Genomic DNA, 25390 nt, shown 5'->3' on the forward strand with positions numbered 1-25390 from the left:
CCGTTTCCCCTCCTGTACTTTATGCCTTGTACTGTGAAATAAAATACCGGCATAGCCCACTATATACGTCCTCCGTGCCTGCTTTTCCGGTCCGCCGTGCACCCACCACCACACTCAGCAGTTCGAATGACACCGCTTCAGCCTCTCACCCCAGGGTACAGGACAGTATTATAGCCCTGTATGGCGGTGGCGCGTTGTCCCAGGTATCAGCGCTCCTTATGACAGGGGTGCCCCCAGTGCCACTTGCTTCACACCGCGCCCATTGCAGTCAGTGTTCAGAGGTACACGCGCAATATGGCCACCACCTATGGCCGTTCCGCCACCTGTGTGGAGTCCCAGGCCTATTGTCCGCCGTGCCTCACACCCGTAGCATTCAGCATCACGGCATGATTATTTAGGCCCTCTGTGTCGCTTTAAACATAGGCACACCAGCACCACCGCGAAGGCACTCACAGCTCCTCTGCCGCAGCACGTTCAGCGCGCGGCCTTGGCACCACGCGAGCGCTGCGGTACTTGCGTGCCAATCGTGCCCGCCTGGCAGCACCAGGCCGTGCAGGGACTCGTCTTGGTCTCTCACTTAGGAAGCTGCAGCTGGGGCATTCTGCGTCGGATCTTCTTCAAACTCGGCACGCTGTTGCCCCAGGCGCTGGGCTCCACTCGCCGCTATGCTTCTGGGTGAATATCTTTGTAGGGGTAAGGATAATTGAAGGATGTCTGCACCAGGCTGCGGGAGCCTCACACCATGGCGGCCATTCCGCTTGTGCGCCACCTAGCGCCCCTAGGCCCATACACGTTTTACAAAAAAGATAATAGGTAGCCTTGAGGGATTCTGGCATCTTATGTTTACGACTGACTATAATTGAATGTGACTGGGCTTATTTTCTCTTTTTAGGGACTAGTTCCTCACAACCAGAACAAATATAATTTTTGGTGTGGGAACAAAACTACGGGCTAAGGGAAACCGCAACACAGCAGGAAGAGGATACACAATAAAAAATACCCTTCCCGCCAGTTAGCGGCATCAGAACAAGAGCGGACGAACAGGAGAAACATACTCCCGGTATGACGTAGGACAACTCGTCCACATACGCAAAGGTCAGAATTGTTTTAAAGAGATATGATCACCTAAATATACTTTGAGGAGACATAGTTTTAATTACAATATGGGATGACAAATTCTAAGGGCACCCTGTATGTTTTCCTTGTTTAGGCCGGGTCTGGTGGCTCAGTGGACTAAAGCAGCCACTGCAGGGGCCTGTGTTCGACCTCATGGTCACAAGTTCAAATCTCGGCGGGTCCACTCAGCCTTTCATCCATTTGAGGTCGATAAAATGAGTACCATTGAGTTGGGTAACAATAAACATCTGTTATTCAGCGCCAGGAAACCTTCAGGTAATTGTGCGCTTTACAAATACACCTGCTATGTTATGTTCTACCTCTAGATTTGCGAAAAGGAATCCTTCCGCTTTGCAGTGAGATTGTGGACCTATTTGAACAAGCCACAACTACATATTTTATATACATATATTTCTTGCAAGATATCTGGATGCATATCACAAAGAGTTGTGAGTGTTATTTCCCTCAGAATATATGAGAAGGTACTTGGGCGAATGGTTTGTGTGAATGCAGGGGAAATGTGTACCTTGTTAAATAGGCAGCTTAATGTACATGGCCATGTGTAACTAGTAACCACCAAATGAGATTGTGCATCAAATGTAGAATGTTGAGGGAATATGAAATGTTACGAGTTTGTCAATATTTGCTTACTACAGATGAGTTGAGGATATGATAACCTAGAATGTGATATTGAATTAGAAAATAAAGAAATAGAAAAATATATTTTTGTATGCCTTTCCTTTCCATAGATTATACATACTGTTATTACTCAGAGGAGGGATGAAATAATCCCTTATTTTTTTGTCCTGAAGAAGGTGGGTTTTAACTAATTACTTCCACCGAAACACGTCAACGCTGAGCACTCCTGAATCCGACCACGAGCAATCACTGGAATGAATGGAAATTCACACTCACCAGGATAGGAACTTGATATGAATTGTCGGATCAGTTAATGCAACAGCATTTTCTGAACTGTGCAAATAGGATTCCCCGTTAGGATCTTGTTCTATCCCTTGTTTACATATTTTGATGAGCAGCTTTTATATCGTACACATTCGTTTTATACTGTATATTGTATGTTATATATGAATTTCATATATTTTTTTAATGTTTTGTTTACAAGATGCAAACAAAGGTGCCCTTATGGTGAGATCAATTTTTAGAATTAAAAAGCCTTTGATGTTATATCTCTAATTTGGTGGCATACACGTTTGTGGGTTGGGTTTCATTCCATATGTAGATTTTATGTATTGTAAACTGCAATTTTAAGTGAGTCTTGAATGAGTGTGTATGATATCTGGTTTCCAAGCGGAATACTTTCTTTCTCTACTGATAAGGCATAAAAACACTAATTGTATAGCTGATGGGACATGAAACAACACTCAGCCCATGAGATGTGTGTAGTTGTGGGGATTAGGGCGCTAATGCACAACTGTGAACTACTAAAGAATGAAAAAAAATCAAGACCACAGGTTTCAAGCACAGCACATCACTATATTTCCTGTTATGTCATCCATTTAATTAATGGTTTTAAAGTCTGACAAATCCTACCTCTCAATTCTTGGCAAGTAGGCATCTGGCGAGTGATGAAATTAAAACCAGCTATGGTGAACAATTTGTGTATGGGGAAGCAGGTTGGCTGATAAGGGTGACCCCACTGATGTCTAGGAAGACATTTGGCATGATAAAACTGATTCTAAGGTGAGCGACAATAAATCTAAAAAGTGAGTTTCATTTGCGAGGCGATAAAATATTTTGTTAAACACTTGTAGATGACTGATAAAAGCTGGCAAATTTCCTACAGAAGGATTTCTACCTAAAACATATAGCTATACCTGTCATAAATCTAGAAAAACAAAAATTTGCATTGATTCAATGAAATATATAATCGTAACTAAATGCGAAGAAAAACACAGGGTTGATAGCCCTAATTTTTGAGCTCCGCAACCCTGCTTAGTCTTTGTATACTACGTGTCAAGCCCACCTTCAGTAGTTATATTCAGTCAGAGCTGTGCATCATCCCATAAGCGCAAAACCGGGGTAGTTACAGCAGTAAGAATAAATCTGTCTTTGAGGAGGCAATTGCAGCACCTGCAGATCTACTCATTTTACATACTTACCTTCAGGGCACGAGTCGGGGGTTCATGCGGGTGGACAAGGTCCACCTACTATTTTCACAGGGTGAACGCCGTCCACCCTGCCACGAATTTGGGCCCCACTGAATAATGTGCTAAACTCGTCCCGATGTAATTTCCAAACACCGAGACACTTTCAGCAGCGCCTGCACGTTGTCTGCTTCCCATCTGCAACAAGCAACAACGTGCAGGCAGGGAGGGGGCTTTCTTATTTTAGTCTCCTGCTGGGCCTATATCAAAGGAAAAATTTGAGGGGTCATTAGGCCTCCTTTTGTTCAATCTCTTGGCTGGGAGCAGTCAGGAGCCTCACACCTGATGCAAATGAACCCGGAGGGGAAACAAAGGCTCACACCTTGTTAGGGCTTCACATATAGGTAAGAGAGGCAGCTTTTCAATTTGCATGCACTGCCAGCAAACTGCCAGGTCAGAGCACAAAACTTGCATCACCCTCTCTCTGCCTGCCATTGCGCTCCATGCTTCTGAAAGGTAAAAAAAAAATTACATTTGTGTTTCAAATGTCCAATCCTGCAGCAGCCCACTTCCAAAGCCCATACATGCCAGTAACCCAATTCAAGGCCCCATTCTCCCGATTTTTTTTTTTTAAATCTCCCTCGTTGCTCTTCTGAAATGTTGGCATGTATGCTTGTGCCCTGGTTACTTTCTAAAAAAATAAAATAACGCACATGGATGTCGCCTGCCGCCATTTTAAAACAACTGTGGGTCACAGCTCCTAACTGTCCGACTGGAAGCTCGGATGATAACTTATTTAGTTGTCATGTATTCAACCGAAACTCTTCAGTTATTGACCGCGCGTTATTCAAGGAAAAAAATGTTTTTTTTTAATCTTTGGCTGCGAGTGGTCCTTTTGGTGTGCATAATTCAGCCCTAAAATGGCCACCTTTTCTATTACGTGTTTTTTTCCGCGGGGCGGGCATTCTAATTTGCATCGCTTCACCATTACCCAGCCCGCGTACTTACTTGCATATGTGGAAGATAGACTATGCTCGTGTTTTGAGACGGCCATCTTAATATAGAAAAAAAGACCGTTTGTGAAACCATTACCGCTATAAAAGGCTAACCTGTCGGTATAAAACCTAGTCGTTACATTGGGAAAAAAACATAATAAAGTATGTATGACGAAATGATTTTCTGAGCCATGCAATATTTTTTTAATGAATACAGTATGTAGAATATTTATTTACAGTCACATAAATGAACGTATAGTCATAAGAAAGCTTACTTTTCATATATCGATACTGCAAATGTGGTAAAAAAAAACAACAACATTAGTAAGATGCCATTTCAACGGAGTTCTTTTGCTTATCTGTCCTTTTTCCATGTTCATGCTAAATTAAAGATACTCCCCTTCTCGCGAGAAGTTGTCTCTGACGACACCCACTGCAGCCCAACGCACCGGTTCTTTCCAACGGTGCAGACGGAGCGGCCTGTTTGCTGTGGAAGCCTTCGTGAGATCAAGGGGCACTTTAGAATGGAAGACATGGACCGGGACGAGGCGCAGGAAGCCGTTGAAGCACAAGGGGCCCAGGAAGAGGAGCCCCAGCCGGAACACGGGAGCGAGGAGGTCAACAACTGTGACGACCAACGGGCGGAGGAGAACGGCGATTCCAATGGAGTTAAAGCGTACGGCCTACCTATTGTCTTTGAGATTGCAGGGCAGGCCGTGTTGGGTAGCCGCTAGGATATCGGGGATTAGCTAGAAGTGAGAGTAAAAATAGACCCCACATAAGCGGCTAATTTGCCCTAAAGACAGGTGTCTTAAGGGCAAATTACGTAAGAGTAGTAGGCCGTGAAAAACGTGTTGTCGAATTTTAGGCCGTAGTAGATAATGGAGGGCTCTCTTGTGGGTGGTGACCGTAGTCCGGTAGGGGCTTGTGCGGTCAACGCCATTCGGGTGAAGCAGGGAGGGGAAACGTCCGCACGTTTGTAACACTGGAAATGTTGTATTTTTAAGGTAAGCTGTGACAACGTGTCCTGCTGGTTTGTAAATCTCGCAGACCCGTATCACGCGTGATATTAGTCTAGTCAATTCGTTACAGCTGTGAGGTGTAGGACTATAAAGTAGTACTTTTGAACCGGATGGACAAACTTTGTGCCGTTGTGCATTATGCGTTGGTTATTGCAATACTACTTCCGGGGTTTTATAATGGCGGTCTGCAAAGGTTCTTTAACGCGCCAAACTTAACGTATATCGGCTTCTTGAATTTTATGACTATCAATTTGCGTATTCGTTGTTTCACAGGTTTACGGGAATAGTTATTCTAATGGCACATCTATAAACCTAGATCAGCGAGGTTATAGCACTTGTGTCTGATCTTATAGTTTTGAGGGCATATATTTAGTTGGTAGTTTAATGTGAGAATTGTAGTCTTCTAAATCCTGTGCTTTCTTCACCGTAAAGCATGACAGTATTTTATTTCGCTTTGTGATGCATATTTGTTTTATATCAAGTACATGTGCCTGCAACGAGATAAACCTAATTCTGTTTTGGCTTTTTTTGTTTTACTAGCGAGTCTGAAGAGCAAGTGAAAGAGAAGTCGGAACTGAAGGAAAAATCTACAGGATCTAGGAAAGGAAACCGGTTTCAGCCCTACCAAAAGGACCGAGGATCGGGCTCTGGTGACCGGAAGGGACAGGGGCGCAATAGAGTATTTATTAGTAACATCCCATATGACATGAAATGGCAAGCAATCAAAGACATCATGAGAGACAAAGGTAACTTGCCCTAACCACGCCGTTTTTGTTTTTTTTTGCTGAGTATTTTAAACTCTTTTTTTTTTGCTTTCCCTTTTCCCTCGAGACAACCAGCATTGCTGAGGAGCAATGTTAAAGTTAGTGCTCTTCTGCTGACTACTGCTTACATAGATTGGCACATGCATGCCGCCAGCTTCCAAAATGGTTCCTTGTAGGTAATTTTTACTGGCAATCCTAATATCTAGTGTTTATGTATGCACAATGATGGATGTCCTCCAGACACTGTTTGTACCTCCTTGGTAGTACATTTGGCTTTGGAATTCAAGTTGTCTGCATTGCACACTGTCAATACGCTCAGGTGATACCGAACTACAATTGCTTATTGCTGTTCTTTGTTCACACATTGCATAGTCTTGGCAGAATAATGAAATTAAAGTCCCACTTACTGGGTCATTATCAACGTTAAAAAACTGTATATTGTGTAAGGCAGGTCTGTGAGAAATTGTGCTTGGTGTATCTGTTGTAAGGTGACATGACTATTTGACTGGTTTTTATTACCGAATTTTAGAAAGTGTTGCCTCCTGTGAACATTTGGCTTGTAAATTTGTTTTTATATTGAAGGTAAACTTTTTTCAAGATTGAATTCATTCAGGTAGAAAGTCACCTTAAAACAGCTGTTGTGCTTGAGATGACACGTCAATGAAACGTGCTATATAATTGTTTTAAATTGAGGATAAATGGCCGCTGATTTTTGTAATATTGCTCGTAGTGGCCGAAATATGATTTTGTAGTATGAATTGGGTTATAGTTGTGTATTGCTATTGAGTATGTGGCTGCTACGTTTTCGAATTTGGCTGAATTATGTAGCCATTGTTTGACATTTGGTATGTTTTCATTGTTGGTGAAAAATAGGTTCTTTGTAGAGTTGTGCATTGGGCACAGTAAAGAAAGATGCTGGTGTTTTTAAATGCATTGTTTCTTGGTATTTTCCCTTTGTATGTCTTATGTAGTTGGTGAGGTTACATACGTGGAGCTCTTTAAGGATGCTGAAGCAAAATCAAGGGTAAGTGCCGTGGGCAATAACCTGTTTGAGGTTTTAAACTTCCTCAGCAGTTTTTATTTTTGCATTATACCTGTACCAGTTTTGGAAAGTAAGTTTCATTTTACTGTTTGTGTATGGAAGATCTCGGATCCCTGCACTGATAAATAATTGGATGCTATTTCAAATTTAACTGGAAGGCTGAAGGCACCCTATTTTGCAAACTTTGTCCCCTTTCAGAAACCTAAACTAGGCGTTAGATCTTGTAATCTGAATTTGTTTTTTGGATTTTCGACACTATACTGAATGGTCAATTTCAGGTAGTGCTATGTTGTACTTTTGGCATCCTCCAAGCAGTTTGCAGAGCTGCACACGATAGTGCTGTGGATCAATAGACCAGTCCTATTTTAAAATGAATTGGTGTTGTCAGGTTCTTCTGCTTTCCGACTTGGATGGATACATATATTTGGAAGGGATTTCAGACCGATTTAACCTATTAATTATGCTATTTAAAGCCACCCACCATAACTATTTGTGTGCTGAAACATGACAAACTGTCCTATGAATTAACTATATTGTTTAGCTGTACAACACAGCCTATACAAAATGCCCACATGCCAGTAGTGCTTTTGCTTCATGTGCATATTGTCAAATGGCACAGTATTTCCATGACTATATAACACTTAAATGCTACTCTCCCCAGCACAGCTTTTTTTTTTATACAAAAGTCAAACTAGTATGCTGCTCCTGCATCTTTGCACGCCAGTAAGCTGCCATCCAGGTTACTACCTGTGAACTGGATCCAGCAAACAATGCCATCCAGGTTACTACCTGTGAACTGGATCCAGCAAACAAACGTGTTATGGAATATGTTTACCACTAAGAGGGCAGCCTCTCTATATTGGCAGCTGTTTACATGCAGCTGGCTGCTTTAAGCAGGCAGGGTTAGCTTAATTAAATGTGTAGGCCTGTACATTGTTGCAAACTATTCTGTACGACGATATTCGCTTACTAATTTATTTTATTCCTTTACATGTATTTGAAAATATCCCTGGCTGTAGGGTTGTGGGTAAGTAACCAATATACATATATATTTATGTCTATTTACGTTTGTGCGTTCTATTGGTTAATAAAATTTTGTTTTCTACAGTGTGGTTGAGTTCAAAGATGCAGAATTTGTCAAGAAAGCAGTGGAAGTTATGGCCAAGCACGATCTTAGTGGAAGACCCTTGAACATTAAAGAGGTGAGGCTGTTGATTTTGTCAAGATACGCTACTACAGTAGGTTTTCTAAAGCTGTGGTCAATCATGCCTTTAACTGTCATTTTGATAGTTTATCACTCATTTTTTGCTCCGTGTCCCACTTGAAAAAAAAGTACTAGGAAGGAACATAACTCATCTAAACCAACTTCCCTTAGACGTTATCGGATTCTAGCAATAGGCACTCTTGACAAGACTGGTCGCATTTGCAGTATTGTAGATATTTTCAACTGCCTGTTGATTTCTCCCCCCCAGGATTTTGAAGGGGAACATGCTCGCCGTGCTTTAAGCCGCAGTGGTGGAGGATTCTCAGCAGGACACAGTGCGGATGTCCGACCCGGGATGATGAATTTACCTCCTAATATTGTGAATCATCCCAACATACCCCCAGAGATCATAAACTCGTTGCAAGCTGGTCGACTCGGAACCACTGTTTTTGTTGCAAATGTAAGTCTGATATAATAAATGTCCTCAAATGTGTCTCTTGTGTTAAAGGACCCGTTACTCAAGTTTTGAAAATTGAACAGGTTGCAATGCTGTTTAAGCGATCAGGTTGCTGCTTAGCAGGATATTCTTTGTTGTGTTTTATACATATAAATGTCCACTCCAAACACCCAGGCATCCTGACATTCCTGCCGAGGGAAAGGGTTACTATTACGAAACACACATTGCTGATGGGTTGTATTTAAAAACAAGCATTGGCATAGCCAATAGGTCTCGCAGTTGTTAGAGTTTGAGCCATTGGCATTGTAAATGGCACTGCCTTTTATTTGTGTTGGTTTTTAAAACGTAAATAAAAGGCATTGTCAATTACAATACCAATAGGTTTAACTCTCGCAAATGCAAGACCTATTGCATTAGTAAGTTGTTGGATGCAAAGTTACCAGACAGAAACCGCCACAACATTTCCAACAAATAATGCACTGCTAACCATGCCTCAGAAACAATCCTGCAAACCTACATTCAGAACATGCGCCGTTGTATGCATAATAACGTAAGAAGGAAAAGTGGCCGGTGGATATTGGGAGTGCATTCTCTGCTTTGGGGGTAGTTGGGTTTGGCGTCTGCATGCGGTCAGGTCGGGGTGTGCTCATGCTCGAGGGCTGCCTTCCAGTGGTGCGCATTGAAATGCAGTGCGTGCATCTGCCATCGACCGGGTGGCCCTGGGAATGAAGTCATCGCTGAGTGCAATGGGTGCACGCCCCGGGATTATTAATGGCCTCCACTCACACTGCAGGCAGGCGAGCTGGGTGCATCCGTGCAGTCCGTGCATGCCACCGAGTGGGGAGAAACATGCAGGCTCCCGACAGAACACTTGGGACACAGGGGTGCCACCCTAGCCCCCCCAGCACTGATAGGGGAAACATACCATGTTGTAAACATGAGGAGAGGAGAAAAGAAATGCGACACGGCGGGCAGAGGAGGGGGCTGGAGGGGGAGGTGTGCTGGGAGAGAGAGTGGGGAGGGGGCGGGTACAGGGGGCGGAGCAGGGAGAGCGGCAAAGAGGAGAAAAGAAATGCGACACGGCGGGCAGGGGAGGGGGCTTGAGGGGGGGGGTGTGCTGGGAGAGAGAGTGGGGAGGGGGCAGCAAGAAGAGAGGAAGGCAAATACTGAAGTCGTGCAAATGTTTAAAATAAACAAGACGGAGGTAAGGAAGAGAAGGGGAGGGGGGAGGAGAAATGCAACACGACGGGCAGAGGAGGGGGCCGAGTTAGAGAGGCCTGAGGCAGAGCGCACCATATGGAGAGTACTACCCTTCTACGTCCAATAGTAAAGTCGACCACAGGGATATTTTTGTAAAATATTCAGGCTGCAGATTGTATTTGCTTAAAACAGAATTTAATTTTGAGACAATACGTACATCGGCCTCAAAGTTTGTTACATTAGCTCTTGGTCACTGAAATTTGCTTATTTTAGAGTAATTTTATCAACATTGGTAGAGTGCAGTATGGCCTCCTGCTGGGTGGCCTGGAGTACTGTGTGGGCTATTTGGGATGTGTGCTCTTGCATGGCTCTTTCAATATGAGTCGTTTCCGGCACTGTATTGTGAGTCATCCCTAAGACGGCTATGTCCAATGTCTGGTGTACAGGTTGAAGCAGGGTGGTAGAACCTTAATGATGGAGTCGTGGGTTTTGGGTTGTAGCTTGGGAGTGGTGTAGGCAGAGTGCTGACCTATATGTCTTAGGTCGACAAAGGCCAGTTTCCCAGCGGTTAGCCCTTGCTTGGAGTGTGGCATGTCCGATCGGTACTGGAAATGTCCAATTTGTTCGTAGCATGGCTGTATTGATATCGATGCATCTCTTGAATGCGTGGCACGTCTGTGCCGTATTGGTGTGGGTGAGATGTTCTGTCCAGTGGGTATTGCCATCTTTCCAAGGCTGCTTTTGTTCATACTGGTCAGCAGATGGTCTAACATGAGGAGAGGAGAAAAGAAATGCGACACGGCGGGCAGGGGAGGGGGCTGGAGGGGGAGGTGTGCTGGGAGAGAGTGGGGAGGGGGCGGGTACAGGGGGCGGAGCAGGGAGAGCGGCAAAGAGGAGAAAAGAAATGCGACACGGCGGGCAGGGGAGGGGGCTTGAGGGGGGGGTGTGCTGGGAGAGAGTGGGGAGGGGGCAGCAAGAAGAGAGGAAGGCAAACACTGAAGTCGTGCAAATGTTTACAATAAACAAGACGGAGGTAAGGAAGAGAAGGGGAGGGGGGAGGAGAAATGCGACACGACGGGCAGAGGAGGGGGCCGAGTTAGAGAGGCCTGAGGCAGAGCGCACCATATGGAGAGGGAGGGGGGTGGCAGTGGGATGGTGATTGATGGGTGGGGCAGTGCTGGGGAAGCCTTTGATGTGGCCTGGCGGCCGTGGAGAAAGTGCCCTGAAGAAATGCGACACGGCAGACAGGGGAGGGGGCGGAGCGGGGGTGTGGGAGGAGTGCGGCTGAGGGAAAAGACATCCAGACGGCTGGGGGCATGTGCACGCGCTTTTAAGCTCAATGCACATGCGCATTGAGCTTAAAAGTCACGGGCACTGCAAGGAATCGCCACGATTCCTTGCTTCTTAGTTAAAGCTTGTTTAAGCCGCAATAGGCTCGCAAGCTCGATGCGCATGCGCATCGACAGGCGAGACCTAAAAAAGAAGAAAAAAATCCCTTGTCTGTGAGACATGCTGTGTTCACGATATGGGCTTGAAACCCCGCCCATGTGTTCATTGGCTCTTGTGACTGCTTTGTAAATGCTTCAATGTTTGGTTACATTGTTTTAGTCCCTTTCTTCTACTCTTGTACCTGGTCACAGAAAGGGGCAGTCCTTATGGAGGTTACATTTCGTTTGCACTTTGTGAGCATCTTTAGTTAATGACTTCTTCGGCGTGGCTGCCATTGCTGGCAGTACAGCTACGCACTGCTGTAGCGCAGTTTTCAGGTTTCTGTTGCATTAGCTTGCAGGGTAACATTTTCAAGTGCAGCGCACACCTTTTTCCGTTTATTGACTTTTGTGGCAATTGCTGCATTTAGCTTTAAACATAAGCTAATTGATCGTCAATATTTCGACAATACAGCTGCCGCATCATCCTATGTATTGCCTTGTGTAGCAACAGTGCCATGCTTTAGCTTTAAACACTTAAAGTGCAACATGTCGCCGTTGCTACAAGTCAATAAATAGGGAAACAAACGGCCAACACTGCATTTGTTTTCCACTTGCAAAGCCAAAAGCTCTGCATTTAATTAATGCGAGACCTATTGCATTGTAAATCCCCGCACACCCCATCTATATCACTCACACCCCATCTATATCACTCACACCAGTAGGTTAGTTTGGGCAGCATTTTTATAGGGTCATATATATATATTTTGTTTTTCAGCTCGATTTTAAAGTTGGATGGAAGAAACTGAAAGAGGTGTTTAGCATGGCAGGAACTGTGAAACGAGCAGATATAAAAGAAGACCAAGACGGCAAGAGTCGTGGAATGGGTACAGTCACTTTTGAACAATCGCTTGAAGCTGTTCAAGCAATCTGTATCCTTTTAAGTAACTGGTTCCCTTGATCAGTGAATACTCAGTCTCACTTTTATTCTGGTGTGAGTGCTTGGATTGAAACATGCTGGAAATAAATGCTGGGCCATCTGCTCTGATAAGCAAATATCCACCAATTAAAGATGTGTATCTGAGGCCTCTCATTCTAATTATTCATTCACTTATTGACACTGTCTCCTGTTTGCTTTACTTTCACTTCCTTGTCTCTTTAATGGTGTCAGACTTGTGCAGTCTCGATGTGATCAGGGGCTAAGGTTGTTCCTATTTGAGGTGCCTCTCCATCCTAGGTGATTTACTAATTGAGTTGGATCAATACTTTTTTGGGTGTTGTGATGTGGTTAGACACCAAAAGCTGCTTTTTCTTTTCATCTTGTGCCCTGCTTTGGTGGCAATCTTTCTCCACTCATTTGCATCTTTTCATTTGCTGTCTTTAGTTGAAAGCAAAACGTCTTGTTCTGGTTGCTGTGGAGTTTCCCTTAACACTTTTTTGTTTAGCCATGTTCAATGGACAGTTCTTATTCGACAGACCAATGCATGTAAAAATGGTAAGTGTCATATGTTAAATGGCTTGTATATTCCAGCTGATTTACTGGATACCAAGTTAATCTTGTACTGAACCATTTGTACTAGGATGATAAATCAATCCCCCAGGATGACTTCCGCATAGCTGATAGTAAAACGCCACAGTTGCCGCGTAAGTTGAAAATCTTTTTTCATAATTTGAGTCATTAGTAATTATGGTGAACAATCATGCTTGTAGACTAGCTGCACCGTATTCAAGCACTGGCTGCTAAAGACCAGAATTTGCAGCTTGCTGCTAATAACTTCATATCCTATAGTGAAACACCGCTTAGCTATAACTTCATTTACATTTGGCTTTCTTGGCAACCAGTACGATGAATGAAGATTACTTCATACAGTTTTGATTTACTATTGCAACACTCATTTTCTTACGGATTTCTTTGTTCTGTATGTTTTAGAAAAGCACAGCGGCAAAGTAATGACTAAGATACTCGTAAATGAAAATGCCCTTTATTTAGATGGACTGGATTGGATGAAATTCAAATTGGTTGCTTCCCATTGTAAATGTAGTTGGTCTTGTATTTCTCCATAGCATGCCACTTGCATTTAATTTGTGTCCCACTGCAATTACATTTCCTTTTGGTTCAACGATATTGCAAGTTGCTGATTACAGAATTTTGGTTGGTAGGTTGTTGGTTTACAGAGAAGCTATTTTTTTTTTCAGGTGGCCTTGGGGGCATTGGCCTGGGTCTTGGACCAGGTGGGCAGCCTATAAATGCTCACATGGGTGCATCGAGTGGTATGGGAAATATGGGCCCTGGAGGTAAAGTAACATTTATTTTCAGTTTTATAGTTAACACAATAATAATCAAAGATAATTTATTTTCCTTTGTTTACCCTTTAAGGAATGGGATCCCAAGGGTTTGGCGGAATGAACAGAATGGGAGGAGGTGAGATCATATTGCATTTTGTTTCTGCAGTCTGTCATTATTTTAATTCACAAGTTCCTTAAGTGAGGGTTTCTTGTATTCAGCAGGAGTTGGTGGGTTTGGAGGAATGGAAGGAATGAATAACATGGGCGGATTTGGTGGAGTCAACAGAATGTCAGGTAAATAAAAAAGGAACACTATTGCCACTTTGTTCTCGTTCCCACTATAACATTTACTTCTCCATTGCATAGGAATGAGTGGTGTGGATGACTTCAGAGGGAATATGGGCATTGGCATGAGTGGAGGCATGACAAACAGCATGGGAGGAATGGGAACTGGCATGGGAGGCATGGCAAGCAGCATGGGAGGTAAGCTGGTCTGATAAATAGCCAACGTCTGCATTTCTGGGCTTATGTAGTGTGCATATTAACTTGAGCTCGTGCCCAAAATGTTGGCCATGGTACATATTCTTATTTTCTTTTTGTTGTATTTAATAGATATGTATCGTGCTGGAATGGGGAATACTATGGATCGTGATTTCGCTCGTGGAGACATGACAATGAACCGTACCTTTAACGATTCATTTGGGCAAATGGGTACGGGTACCAAATCACTTATTTCTAATGGCATGCAGTATGTTGGCAAATGGATGTTGATACAGTTAATTGGACATTTATCTGCTTAAATAGTCTGCAGATGGCTTGGGCATTTGGAAGGAAGTTGTCCGTTTTATAAGGCATCAAGAGGACTGCCGACCTGAGGCAGGTGATGTAGCGTTATGCTCACTTGTCAGGAAACTTGGGTAGAAATGTTCAATGGGACACTTGTTATTGTATTGGATATTTCAGTCTGCATTTTAAATTATCCCAAACGAAATTATGTGCATTGCTACTGTTAGTCATGTGGCCTTTTTGACTTACTAAAATGCTGTGTACATTTAGACCTGATATCCGTGAAACTGGAGAAGGCTCCATTGTGCTATTTTTCGAGTGACTGCACAAAAAGCCCAAATGTAGCTAAACATGCACTATTTATACTAGTATTGTTGTCTGGTTGTATGCATATAGTCTGTGTAGTGCAAACCTAGCCAAAATGCAGCTCTGTTCATAGTGACAAACTAGAGTCAAGTCAACGAGCAATAGGGGGAATGGGAGATATGTATGGCTAATGCATTGTGATACTTTTCTTTAGAGAGACAGGTCTGCTTTCTTTAATAAACTAGAGCATAGTTGGGAGTGGTCCTGGGTGCCTGGATGGAAAGGCCTGCTGCGGTCTTGCTTTTTGTTTTTTTACACTTGGTCTGCAGTCTGACGGTGAAGCTGTAGGGTACCGGGGTGCTGGCACCTGTGTTTAAAGATGGTGAGGAACAGAAAGGGAAGCCAATTGACTTTCAGGATGAGATGTGATAATGTTTATGCGGGCCCAGGGTGGGACTTGATGCAATGCGTAGGATGTCTTTAAGTGGTGTAAGTGACTTATGGGGAGCCCATGTAGTATGTCCCTCGCACCCCCCTCCAGGCGCAAAAGTGAGGGCTTGTACAGAAATTCAGAAGCGCCGTCTGTTTTTTTTGGCCATTTGTTCCATGAGGGTTAATTTGGGGTCGGGTTAATTTTTAGTGGCGTAGCATTCGGTGAATTCTCTGAGCTGTCGTGGCTGTTATTGAGCCAGATTGTCAAGTCATGTGGAGATGGTTAGCATTGATATAATCCTGGAGTTGATGATACACTGCTTTTTCAGTGATCTTGCCCATTGACTGGTAGAGAAATGGTGGATTGGTAGATGGCATGGTCATTGAGATGTAGTGTAGATTTTATTACAAACGGAGGTACCTTGAGTGTAGGAGGCGTTGACCATGGCAAGTATGGGTAAGAGCATCCCGAGAGAACTTTGAAGGACAATGTTAAGACGTTGCTTTGAGGGAGTGGAGTACATCGGCCAGATCTGGGAGAGATGGTGTTTTGATCTGCTGTCTCTCATGAGGTTGATGGCCTTGCGCTGTGGATGACAAATAGATGGGTCCATCATTCAGTTGATGCAGTGCTTGATTGTCTTAAGCCTAGTTCTGCTTCTGACCGCTTACTTGATGCTGTTGGTTTAGTACTTTGCTTTGGCTATGAGCGATCTACGTGGTCGAACTCCATTATCAAAAGGTCCTATGGAGAGCTGTTTTTCTTTCCTATCTGGCGATGGCTTGTTAGCAAGTCTTTGGAGTACCAGAGTTCAATGCTTTGGCTTGCACTTGAGAAGGGCGTGGTTATTCTCAGCTTTCTAATTGCTATTTGTGCTTGTTTTAGACACCTTAAACAGCCCTAATACTGCCTACGAAAAGTGTTTTCCCAGAGAATGTTCTACTGCCAAGGATTGATTGGCAGGGGCTAAACATAGGGTCGCATTTTTAAGATTGGACAGCTGGTGGTGGTAAGATACAGGAAAGGTGTACAATGGGCATTAATGCAGAGGGGAAGTGGGCGGGGCAGACTGGAGGGGAAAGATGGAAGAACTGTTTATGCATGCAGTGAGTAAAATTATAGGTGAAACAACGGCTGCTCAGGATGGAGGAATGAAACTATTTGTCGCTCCTATATTCGCTTAAGATTGGAGCAGTAATTTGGGAGAGGAGGGCTGGGCTCGGGTTGAGTTGGTCTTGGGCAGTAAGATGTCGATACCTTATTTGAGGTGGGGCAGTGTGCTTCATGAGGGTTTTAAGAGGGTACAATAGACTAAAAGTAGGGATGAACCCAGAATATGAACTGTACCAATCGCACAAATGTTTGCTCTGTGAGGTTTTTTTTGTCCTACTTATGTGCTGGTTTGTGTGCCAGGGAAATGTGTTTTCACATTCATTGTAATACATGCTTTATATTGCATGTTACTTTTAATAGGGTGATGAATGAAACAAGTTGATTGCTCTGGCATAGTAACCGGAATTGTAGTTTTATTACAAATGTCTGATACATTTAACTAGTGTTTATATCCTTTTTTCCTCAGCTGGCGCTATGGTTGGAGGATTTGGAGGAATGACACCTGGCATGGGACCTGTAGCCTCTGGAATGAGTAAGCTAAAAATTCTAAGACTGGAATTACCATTTCTTACTCAATCTTTTACTTACAGGTGTAAGCTTTCTCTAGCCAGTATTCTTAGGGACCTTTAGACTAGAATTCCCTATCCCAGAACCTTTTTCTTCATGGAAGTATGTTCTGTTACCACTGCTCAGTGCTGCTTGGGATGCCTGCAGTAGTTTCTTGTTGGCTCCTTAGAACTGTAATCAAGTCAGGTTTTTGTGTGCAACTCTTTAAAAAAAAAAAAAAAAAAAAAAAAATATATATATATATATATATATATATATATATATATATATATATATATATTCATTCGTCTACCACATTTTGGCTTTAGGTTTTTAAGTTGTGAAATTGAATGATTTACATGAGACCTTGGATTTAAAACCACACTTATTTGTATCTTGGGAAATTATCAACATATGGTGCAATGATCAAAAGAAACAAAACCCAGTTTCTTAATGTGAAATGCTCTTCACATCAATAATTTACAGAAGATTTGATCAGCACACATTGATCACAAGTAATCAGTTCCAAGTAAATTGGTTCACAAATTTCTTTATTTTGTTCTTTTTTTCTTCACAGGTAGCCAACACGTTTCGTCCTATTAAAGGACTTCTTCAGGGCAACAAAACATAGACAACATACAATATTTTGACACCCCTTATGTACAACATATATAAAATTGAATGTTTGTGTTGCACATCTACACATTAATATTCTATTTACACTGATATGTTTAGGAGCCGTCAACTTGTTCTATTATATAGAGCACCTAATCGTGCATTATACAAGGCCATTAACCCTTCTTAGGCTTTACTTCACTAATCATTATATTTAGCTAAAAATGATAGGTTATCTAATCATATTTCAAATATGAAACCTTTTTGAACCTGGTCAGTTAAGGCAGTATGGGAAACTTATATTTAAGTACTGTCTTACTATTTAAACCATGTTATACAATTTCTTTGTATATGTGGAATGGAAAGTTTGAGTTAAGAGGTCCAGTAGACCAAAGTTGTAACGTTTTATGCAATATCATTGGGAGATCAGCAAACTTTAGCAAAGTCCAACTCCTGATATTTTAAGACAGTTAACTTAAACTTGTAACATTATATGGTTACCTCATCAATAAACTGTTTAAATTCATGAATGGTCTCTTCTCTAAATGGGCAGACCTTGTGGTACTCCTAGGAGACATGCAAAAATAATAAAACTTTTCTTTAGGACGAAAAGCATTGGCTACCTGTGAAGAAAAAACAATAAAAGCATAAAGAAATTTGTGAACCAATTTACTTGGTGTAAGTGGTGAAATTGCCCTTCACTCACCCCGCAAAATAAATTTACTTGCACATGGATATGCATTGCCAAAATGTTCAATGTGCTCCAGGTAATTCTATAGTGCTACGTGTAATAGCCAATTAATCTTCTGTAAAGGCGATACTGCAGCTGTTAGAATTTTTTTACACAAGAAAGTGTAACGGAAGATATAAAAGGATCCAATGAACAGGTTTCAGGGGTGAAGCAAAGATTATTTGCAAGTGTAGTCCCTAAATTGTGCCATCTGATACAAGCTCCTATGTGTAACTTAATATATTGCATGAAAATAGTAGAAGTGGCATGAAGTGAGAAGTATGTAAAACGCATGAAATGGCAGTAAGACTTTACCTTGTTCAAACGTTTGGTGGATGTGCAATCTGTGGCCAATTCCAGCCCTGCAAGTTTTTACCTATGTCGTCTTAATGCAGGGTTTGAGTACAACGTTTTTTGTTGGGCACGCTTTCCATTATGGCCTGAGTCCTGCATGCCATGCCATTGCTTCGCTTTAGGCTTTCCCCACTTTTTACTCTGAAATGTCAGTTTTGGCACTTTACTGCTGCCCTTCAATGTTTCCATTCTATGCTTGCATCATTCGTTCTTTCCACTCTATTGGAGGTAGCTTTCTGCATGATTAGGGGTGCCTGATACACCCCCTCCCCCAAGTATGTCTGACCGTATTCATTTGGCATGTGTGACTGAATTGTGGTGGTTTTTCTATTTACAGGTGGTGGGATGGGTGCGATGAATAACATGGCAGTAGGCATGGGAATGGATCGAATGGGTTCCAATTTCGATCGAATGGGAGCTGGCCTAGACATGGATCGAGGATTTGGTGGATTTAATGCTAATCAGATGGGAAGTGGAAAAAGGGATCGAGCTTTCACAAAAGGGTGCCAAATATTTGTGCGAAATGTAAGTGGTGTTAATTTAAACTTGAACACTTGTTTTATATTTAATATACATGGTTCATTACATATTCTTTCTTTCCTAGCTTCCCTTTGATTTGACGTGGCCAAAACTGAAGGAAAAATTCAACCAGTGTGGTGAGTGAGCTCAATTTGGTTGTGGATGCTAATGTCAGTTCATTGGGCGAGCCAGGCAACAGCTGGAGTTTAACTTTGTTAGTGAACAGAACATTTAAAATAATGCTACTTTATGACTAACCAAGTTACTGGCTGAAGTTCTAGAGTAGGACAGCTTTAAAGGAGAGGAGTTACTTGAGGTAGTTATTCTCTTCCGGGTCTCTAAATTGTAAATTTACTATCTACAGTTGAAAGTAACATTTGATTTTGAGATGTCAAATCTGTGAGCTGTTCAGAAGGATTTGTACTTTGCTTCTGCTCAATTTATGATGGTCTCTGGAAAAACTGGGGTGCGTAGGTCCTGGATTAGTAGGGTAACATCTTGCGGAAAGCCTTTCACTTGCACCTGACAGTGCAGAAATCATTGATAACATTTTGCTTCTTGCCTCTCAATGAGTGGATGGCGTGCAGTCCAGAATAAGTGGTTTTTCTGTAGCTACTGAAACCTTGAGCCAAATACCAGAGGAGCTGGCATCCGGCTTTAAGAGAAGAGGGGCGGCAGCTGGTCAGGCCACAGCTCTCCAGTTTGGAAGGATGCAGCCAAAAACTGTTGATCCCTGCTAACTTGCTTATCCATTCCCAATATTTGTATTTATTTATTTTATATTAGAGGTTTTATATAGCGCTGGCTGGACCCAAGGGTATCGGAGCGCTTTACATTTTTTGAGACCAGAAGGTCAAGAAGACGGACATACATAGCATCAATGTATATAAACAACATAAAAGTCTCGGCCTGACAGGTTTCACAATAAAAAATATGGGATATAAGCACACCAAAATGTGGAAGATGAGATAGTCAAAAATATCATAAGGCATAGATTGAAGAGCCGGCAAATTGCACAGTCAAAATAGGGAGGTTAGTGGTCCGGTAGGTTGGTATGGAAGAGAGCGGGAGTGGAAGAAGTGGGGGGGTTGGAGGGGATGAGGGCTGAGGGTGGACAAGGGAAGGGGGGTGCAAGGAGGAGTGAAGGTGGTAAACAGGGAAGGGGAAGTGACGAGGAGGAAGGGCGAGTAAGGCTGAAAAAGGGAGGGCGGGTGCATCTAGGGTCGGACAGATGTGGCCGGTGGGAGAGAACAGATGGGGATTAGGGTCCCCCGTATTTATTGAGATGTAGTTGGGAGTTCTTTTTTGAAGCTAGAGTAGGAAGGGTTGCAGCGAAGGTCAGTTGGAAGGGCATTCCAAATGCAAGGTGCGTTGCCGGAAAAGGATCGTGACTGGGTGTTTTTCTTTTTTAGAAGGGGGGGATAAGAAGGAGGGTGTTAGTACTTGAGGAACGGGAGCAACCGGCTTTAGTGAGTTTGTTAGCGAGGTAGGTCGGTGTGTTCTGATGGAGAATTTTGTGAGTAATGCATGCAGTTTTGTAAGTGGACATACCTTCAATGGGGAGCCATTTAAGGGTTTTAAGGGCAGGGGAGATGTGGTCGAATCGCTTGCAGTCTGAGGTAAGCCTAGCTGCAAGGTAGAGCACAGATTTAAGAGGTGCTAGGTGGATCTTGGGAATTCCGGTGAGAATGGCATTACCATAGTCGATGCGAGAGAACAAGGGATTGGACTGCTAGTTTGAAATCGATGGGGATGAAGGGCTTGATTTTCTTAAGGTGGCGGAGAGAGAAGAGGGCTCCTTTGGCAGAATTGTTGATGTGTACCTTGAGGGTTAGGAGGTTGTCAAGGGAGATCCCTAGTGATTTGACTGAGGAGGACAAAGATAAGGAGCATTTGAGGGCATTAAGGTCAGAGATCCAATTCTGAATGGGGAGCTGGTTATTTTTAGGGTAAAAAAAGAATAATTTCAGTTTTTTAGGGGTGAGTTTGAGGTCGTTAGTGTGGAACCAGGCTTGAATATTGATGAGTGTTGAGGTGAAGGATGTCCGCATGAGTTTTAATCTTATAATAGAGTTGGGTGTCGTCGGCGTAGAGATGGTAGTTGATCCCGGCTTGTTTAAGAATGAGTGAGGGGTTCCATGAAAAGGTTAGAGAGAGGGAGAGAGGATGGATCCTTGCGGAACTCCTAAGGAGATGGAGGTAGGGTTAGATAGGCAATTTTGGATTTTGATTTGTTGAGAACGGTGTTGTAGGTATGAGACAAACCATTTGTGTCGTACCATTCAGGCTGAATCGATCTCTAAGAACATTGAGTTGAGCAGAGTGGTTAACAGTATCAAATGCTGCTGAGATCAAGGAGGATCAGAAGGCTAGATTCACCTTTGTCGAATGAGTGGTGGATGTTGTCAACAATGTTTAGCATGGCAGTTTCAGTGCTGCATCCTTTCCTAAAGCCAGATTGGAATGGGTCTAGTAAGTTAGTGTTTAATGTGTCTATCTAGTTGGAGAAGGGCACATTTTTCCAGGGCTTTAGAAAGAAGGGGAAGGTTGGAGATGGGACAAAGGTTATTGAGGTCGTTTGGGTCTGCCAGAGGATTTTTGATAATGGGGGTGATTTGGCCTAGTTGCAATGAAGTGGGGACGCAGCCGGTGGCAAGGGAGCTGGTGATAATAGAGGTCCAGTAAGGGGTGATGTGTTTGAGGTTTTGGACAAGTTTGGAGGGGAGAGGGTCTTTGGTGTGGGAGGAAGGCTTGAGTTTGCTAATGATGTTGAAGACGTCTTTCAGTGACTGGCTGGAAGTTAAGCCATGCGGCATTGTTTTTAGGATGAGAATTAGGATGATTGGAGTCCAGGAAATTGGAGGGCAAGGGGGGGTGAGGGAGATCAGAGTTATGATGGGCAGTAGTGGGTGTGGGGGGGGAGTAATGTTGGAGGGGGCAGTAGTGGGTGTGGGGCAGTAGTGGGTGTGGGGTAATGATGGAGGGTAGGATATTAAGAGATGTTTGTATTGGTGGTAGGGTTCGCAGTAGAGAGGAAGGATTGCTCAATTAGTTTGTCTGAAAAAAAGAGCTATTTCTTCACATCTAGTCGTCGAGGCCAGTGGGACAGGGGGAGCGGAAGCGGTTTGATTGCGTTCAATGTTGACTGGTTCTCTTGGCCTATTCTGAGCTCGATCTAGTTGTGACCTGAAGAAGGAAGTTTTGTCTAAAGATGTTTTTGTAGGACGATCTAGCAAGTCTGAGGCGGGCCAGGTTAGAAGGAGAGGGGTGCTGTCTCCATAATCTTTCAGTCAGTCTGAGTCTGCGTCTTTCATTATTAAGATCTGTGTTAAACCATGATTTGGAGGGGATATTTGTTTTTTTTTTTAGTTTGAGAGGGGCTAGAAGGTCATGGGTAGCAGTGACAGCTTTATTATATTGTTCGGTAAGTTCATTTGTGTTAAGGGAGGGATAGCGAGAAGTTGGGCATGAAGTTTGGATTCAAGTAAGTCAGGAGGGATATGACTGATTTCTGATCAGTTTCATGGGTTTAATAGTTTTGGTGGGAGGGGGGAGGCAGAGGTAGTTATGGAGAATAGGATGAGGTGATGGGTCGGACCAGTCAATGGGAATGATGTTATGTAGGAGGGCTAGATCCTTGCTGGTAATGATAGCGTCAAGGGTGGCTCCTTTGGAATGGGTTGGTGACTGACAGATTTGTTTGAGGTCATTCATTTCGAGAAGGTCCGAGAGGAGGGAGATTGAGGAATCTTTGGTATCATTCCAATGGAGGTTAAAGTCTCCCAGGAAGATGTTTTTAGATTTGGAAATTGAGGATTGGGTAAGGTTAGTTTGTCAATGAATGGGTAGTCATTTCCAGGCGGATTTTATATATTGTGAAGGCGGATGGGGGGAACCCTGTATTTTGAGTTCAGCTACAAGGTATTCGAAGGAGGCATATTCGAAGTTATTGATAAGGGAGAGCTGTAGTTAGTCTTTGAAGATAGCTACGCCACCACCTTTTCGGATGGGTCTATCTTTCCTAATGATGGAGTAGCCCGGGGGTGAGAGTAGGTCTAGAATGCTTGTAGAGTGGTCATTAAGCCAGGATTCTGTAAGGAACGCGATGTCAATCGATTTGCTAAGGATGGTTTCAGATTTCTATAGCATTTCGGGCAGCGGAGCGGCAGTTAACAAGCATGCAGGTGAGTGGTTTGGGAGGGGGTTTGGAGATGGGAGGGAATGGATAGAGGTGAGATGAGGGGGTCTAGGTGAGACAAATGAGGGGAATACGACTAGTCCCCAATATGACGGGGATGCTTGAGAAGGGGGGGAAGCATGTTCATGGTTGATGAGTATGTGGGGTAGGAATTTTGAAGGTCGGAAATTTCCCGGTGAGAGGGTGCAAATGGTGCGGAGTGGTCTTTGAGCCTGGCAGAGCAGGGGCGTTGTTTTCCACGGTTTGAAGGTGGTGGAGCTTATTAGACCAGGGCTAGCGGTGTTTCTTCGGGGAGGGAGGTCTCTGGATTTGAGGTTGAAGAAATCGTTCCTAAGACCAGAGATCTCTCGCTAGTCATAACTCACAAAGTTAGGTGAGTTGAGGCGTGTTAAGGAGAGCCAATCTTCAATCTATGATGGTTGGCTGCATGTTTGTATCTATATATAATTGCCAAGTGGCTGTCGCCAGTAGGTAGTTAGGGCGTAGTTTCGATATAAAACATTGTTTGTGTTGCTAATAACTTTCAAAACTAGTTTGCCACTCACTTCAATTGCTCTCTGGAAAGTTTCTGGGTCATTAGTCCAGTGGGAGCCAAGGAAAGGGGGGATAGGAGGGGTCCCGAAACACTTTTCCCCCCCATGCAATTTCCCTTATGGATTTTAGACAGCCAGAACCGCTGAACAGACTTGCACTAAACTTGGCTGAAAGCTATATCCTGGTCCAGAAAGAGTGCTTTTTGTAACTCAGTAGGTTTGGGAGTTACTAAAGGTATATCTAGAGACATGGATCCACCGTGGTGGATCCGTGAGCCTAACCCCAGCCCCCCCCCCCCCCAGCCCCCCCCCCCCCCCTGGTTGCGGGCCCTGCCTTGTGGTCTAAAACTTTATAATTTTAGGTAAAACCCTGAGCCAGCGCACAAGCATTGATGTGGGTTGATCTGTGGTAGTAGAGTACATGGTAGAAGCCACGCCCACTCCTCCGCTCATTAGGTTTTGCCTAGCGAAAGCTGCGCTCTGCGCAGCTTTTCGCGCAGGCGAAATCCTGTTGAGAACTGTAGGGTGCTTTGGGTCGGCCCTCGTCATTGATTGGCTGGCTCCGTAAACGGAGCCTTGCCATTGGACGAGGGGCCTGTCCGTCAATGCCGGACCAGACACGGGGGCGTTCCTGACATTCTTTGCCTTTTGCCGACGTCACGCGACGCCGGGAACGCCCCCGAGTCTGTTCCGGCATTGCCGGCACCTCCCTTGCTCTACTGTCATCACCACAACACTGCGCCCATTTTATCCCAAGCTAAACACTCGGAGAGGCGCAGTGACCGGGTCTTTGAAGGCCGCTCTCCCAATGAAAACAAGTTTTCTCTCCGAGTCAGCACGAGCAGCGCGCCTCCCAGCTGGCCTCTCGCATCAGCATCCAGAGCTGCCCTGCGCGGTGTGTAGCTTCAGTGGAGCTTCAGAGTGCAGAGTGGAGCTTCAGAGTGGAGCTTCAGAGTGGAGCTTCAGAGTGGAGCTTCAGAGTGGAGCTTCAGAGTGGAGCTTCAGAGTGGAGCTTCAGAGTGGAGCTTCAGAGTGGAGCTTCAGAGTGGAGCTTCAGAGTGGAGCTTCAGAGTGGAGCTTCAGAGTGGAGCTTCAGAGTGGAGCTTCAGAGTGGAGCTTCAGAGTGGAGCTTCAGAGTGGAGCTTCAGAGTGGAGCTTCAGAGTGGAGCTTCAGAGTGGAGCTTCAGAGTGGAGCTTCAGAGTGGAGCTTCAGAGTGGAGCTTCAGAGTGGAGCTTCAGAGTGGAGCTTCAGAGTGGAGCTTCAGAGTGGAGCTTCAGAGTGGAGCTTCAGAGTGGAGCTTCAGAGTGGAGCTTCAGAGTGGAGAGTGGAGCTTCAGAGTGGAGAGTGGAGCTTCAGAGTGGAGAGTGGAGCTTCAGAGTGCAGAGTGGAGCTTCAGAGTGGAGAGTGGAGCTTCAGAGTGCAGAGTGGAGCTTCAGAGTGGAGCTTCAGAGTGCAGAGTGGAGCTTCAGAGTGGAGCTTCAGAGTGCAGAGTGGAGCTTCAGAGTGGAGCTTCAGAGTGCAGAGTGGAGCTTCAGAGTGGAGCTTCAGAGTGCAGAGTGGAGCTTCAGAGTGGAGCTTCAGAGTGCAGAGTGGAGCTTCAGAGTGGAGCTTCAGAGTGCAGAGTGGAGCTTCAGAGTG

The 25390-nt window shown here is 44.0% G+C and overlaps 1 protein-coding gene across 3 annotated transcripts in view; it reads left to right on the top strand.

The window, feature by feature from the left end:
- Window positions 1–4612: 4612 nt before the first annotated feature.
- Window positions 4613–25390, top strand: part of MYEF2 (myelin expression factor 2) — a 35175-nt gene continuing 14397 nt past the window's right edge. The window contains exons 1-16 of one of the 3 annotated variants that reach the window (XM_078684812.1): window positions 4613–4892; window positions 5779–5984; window positions 6974–7026; window positions 8064–8071; window positions 8153–8246; window positions 8517–8708; window positions 12111–12264; window positions 12778–12827; window positions 12913–12976; window positions 13529–13627; window positions 13710–13754; window positions 13841–13912; window positions 14231–14329; window positions 16723–16788; window positions 18839–19026; window positions 19106–19157. In XM_078684812.1, the coding sequence (XP_078540938.1) occupies window positions 4741–4892; window positions 5779–5984; window positions 6974–7026; window positions 8064–8071; window positions 8153–8246; window positions 8517–8708; window positions 12111–12264; window positions 12778–12827; window positions 12913–12976; window positions 13529–13627; window positions 13710–13754; window positions 13841–13912; window positions 14231–14329; window positions 16723–16788; window positions 18839–19026; window positions 19106–19157 (1594 nt within the window). In that variant the 5' untranslated portion in view covers window positions 4613–4740. Of the gene's footprint in view, window positions 4893–5778; window positions 5985–6973; window positions 7027–8063; window positions 8072–8123; window positions 8247–8516; window positions 8709–12110; window positions 12265–12777; window positions 12828–12912; window positions 12977–13528; window positions 13628–13709; window positions 13755–13837; window positions 13913–13984; window positions 14102–14230; window positions 14330–16722; window positions 16789–18838; window positions 19027–19105; window positions 19158–25390 lie in introns of those variants that run through there. The other 2 variants (XM_078684810.1, XM_078684811.1) reach the window with 2 other exon arrangements.

The sequence above is a fragment of the Lissotriton helveticus genome, chromosome 3_2 (assembly GCF_964261635.1).
Source record: "Lissotriton helveticus chromosome 3_2, aLisHel1.1, whole genome shotgun sequence".
NCBI lineage: Eukaryota > Metazoa > Chordata > Amphibia > Caudata > Salamandridae > Lissotriton > Lissotriton helveticus.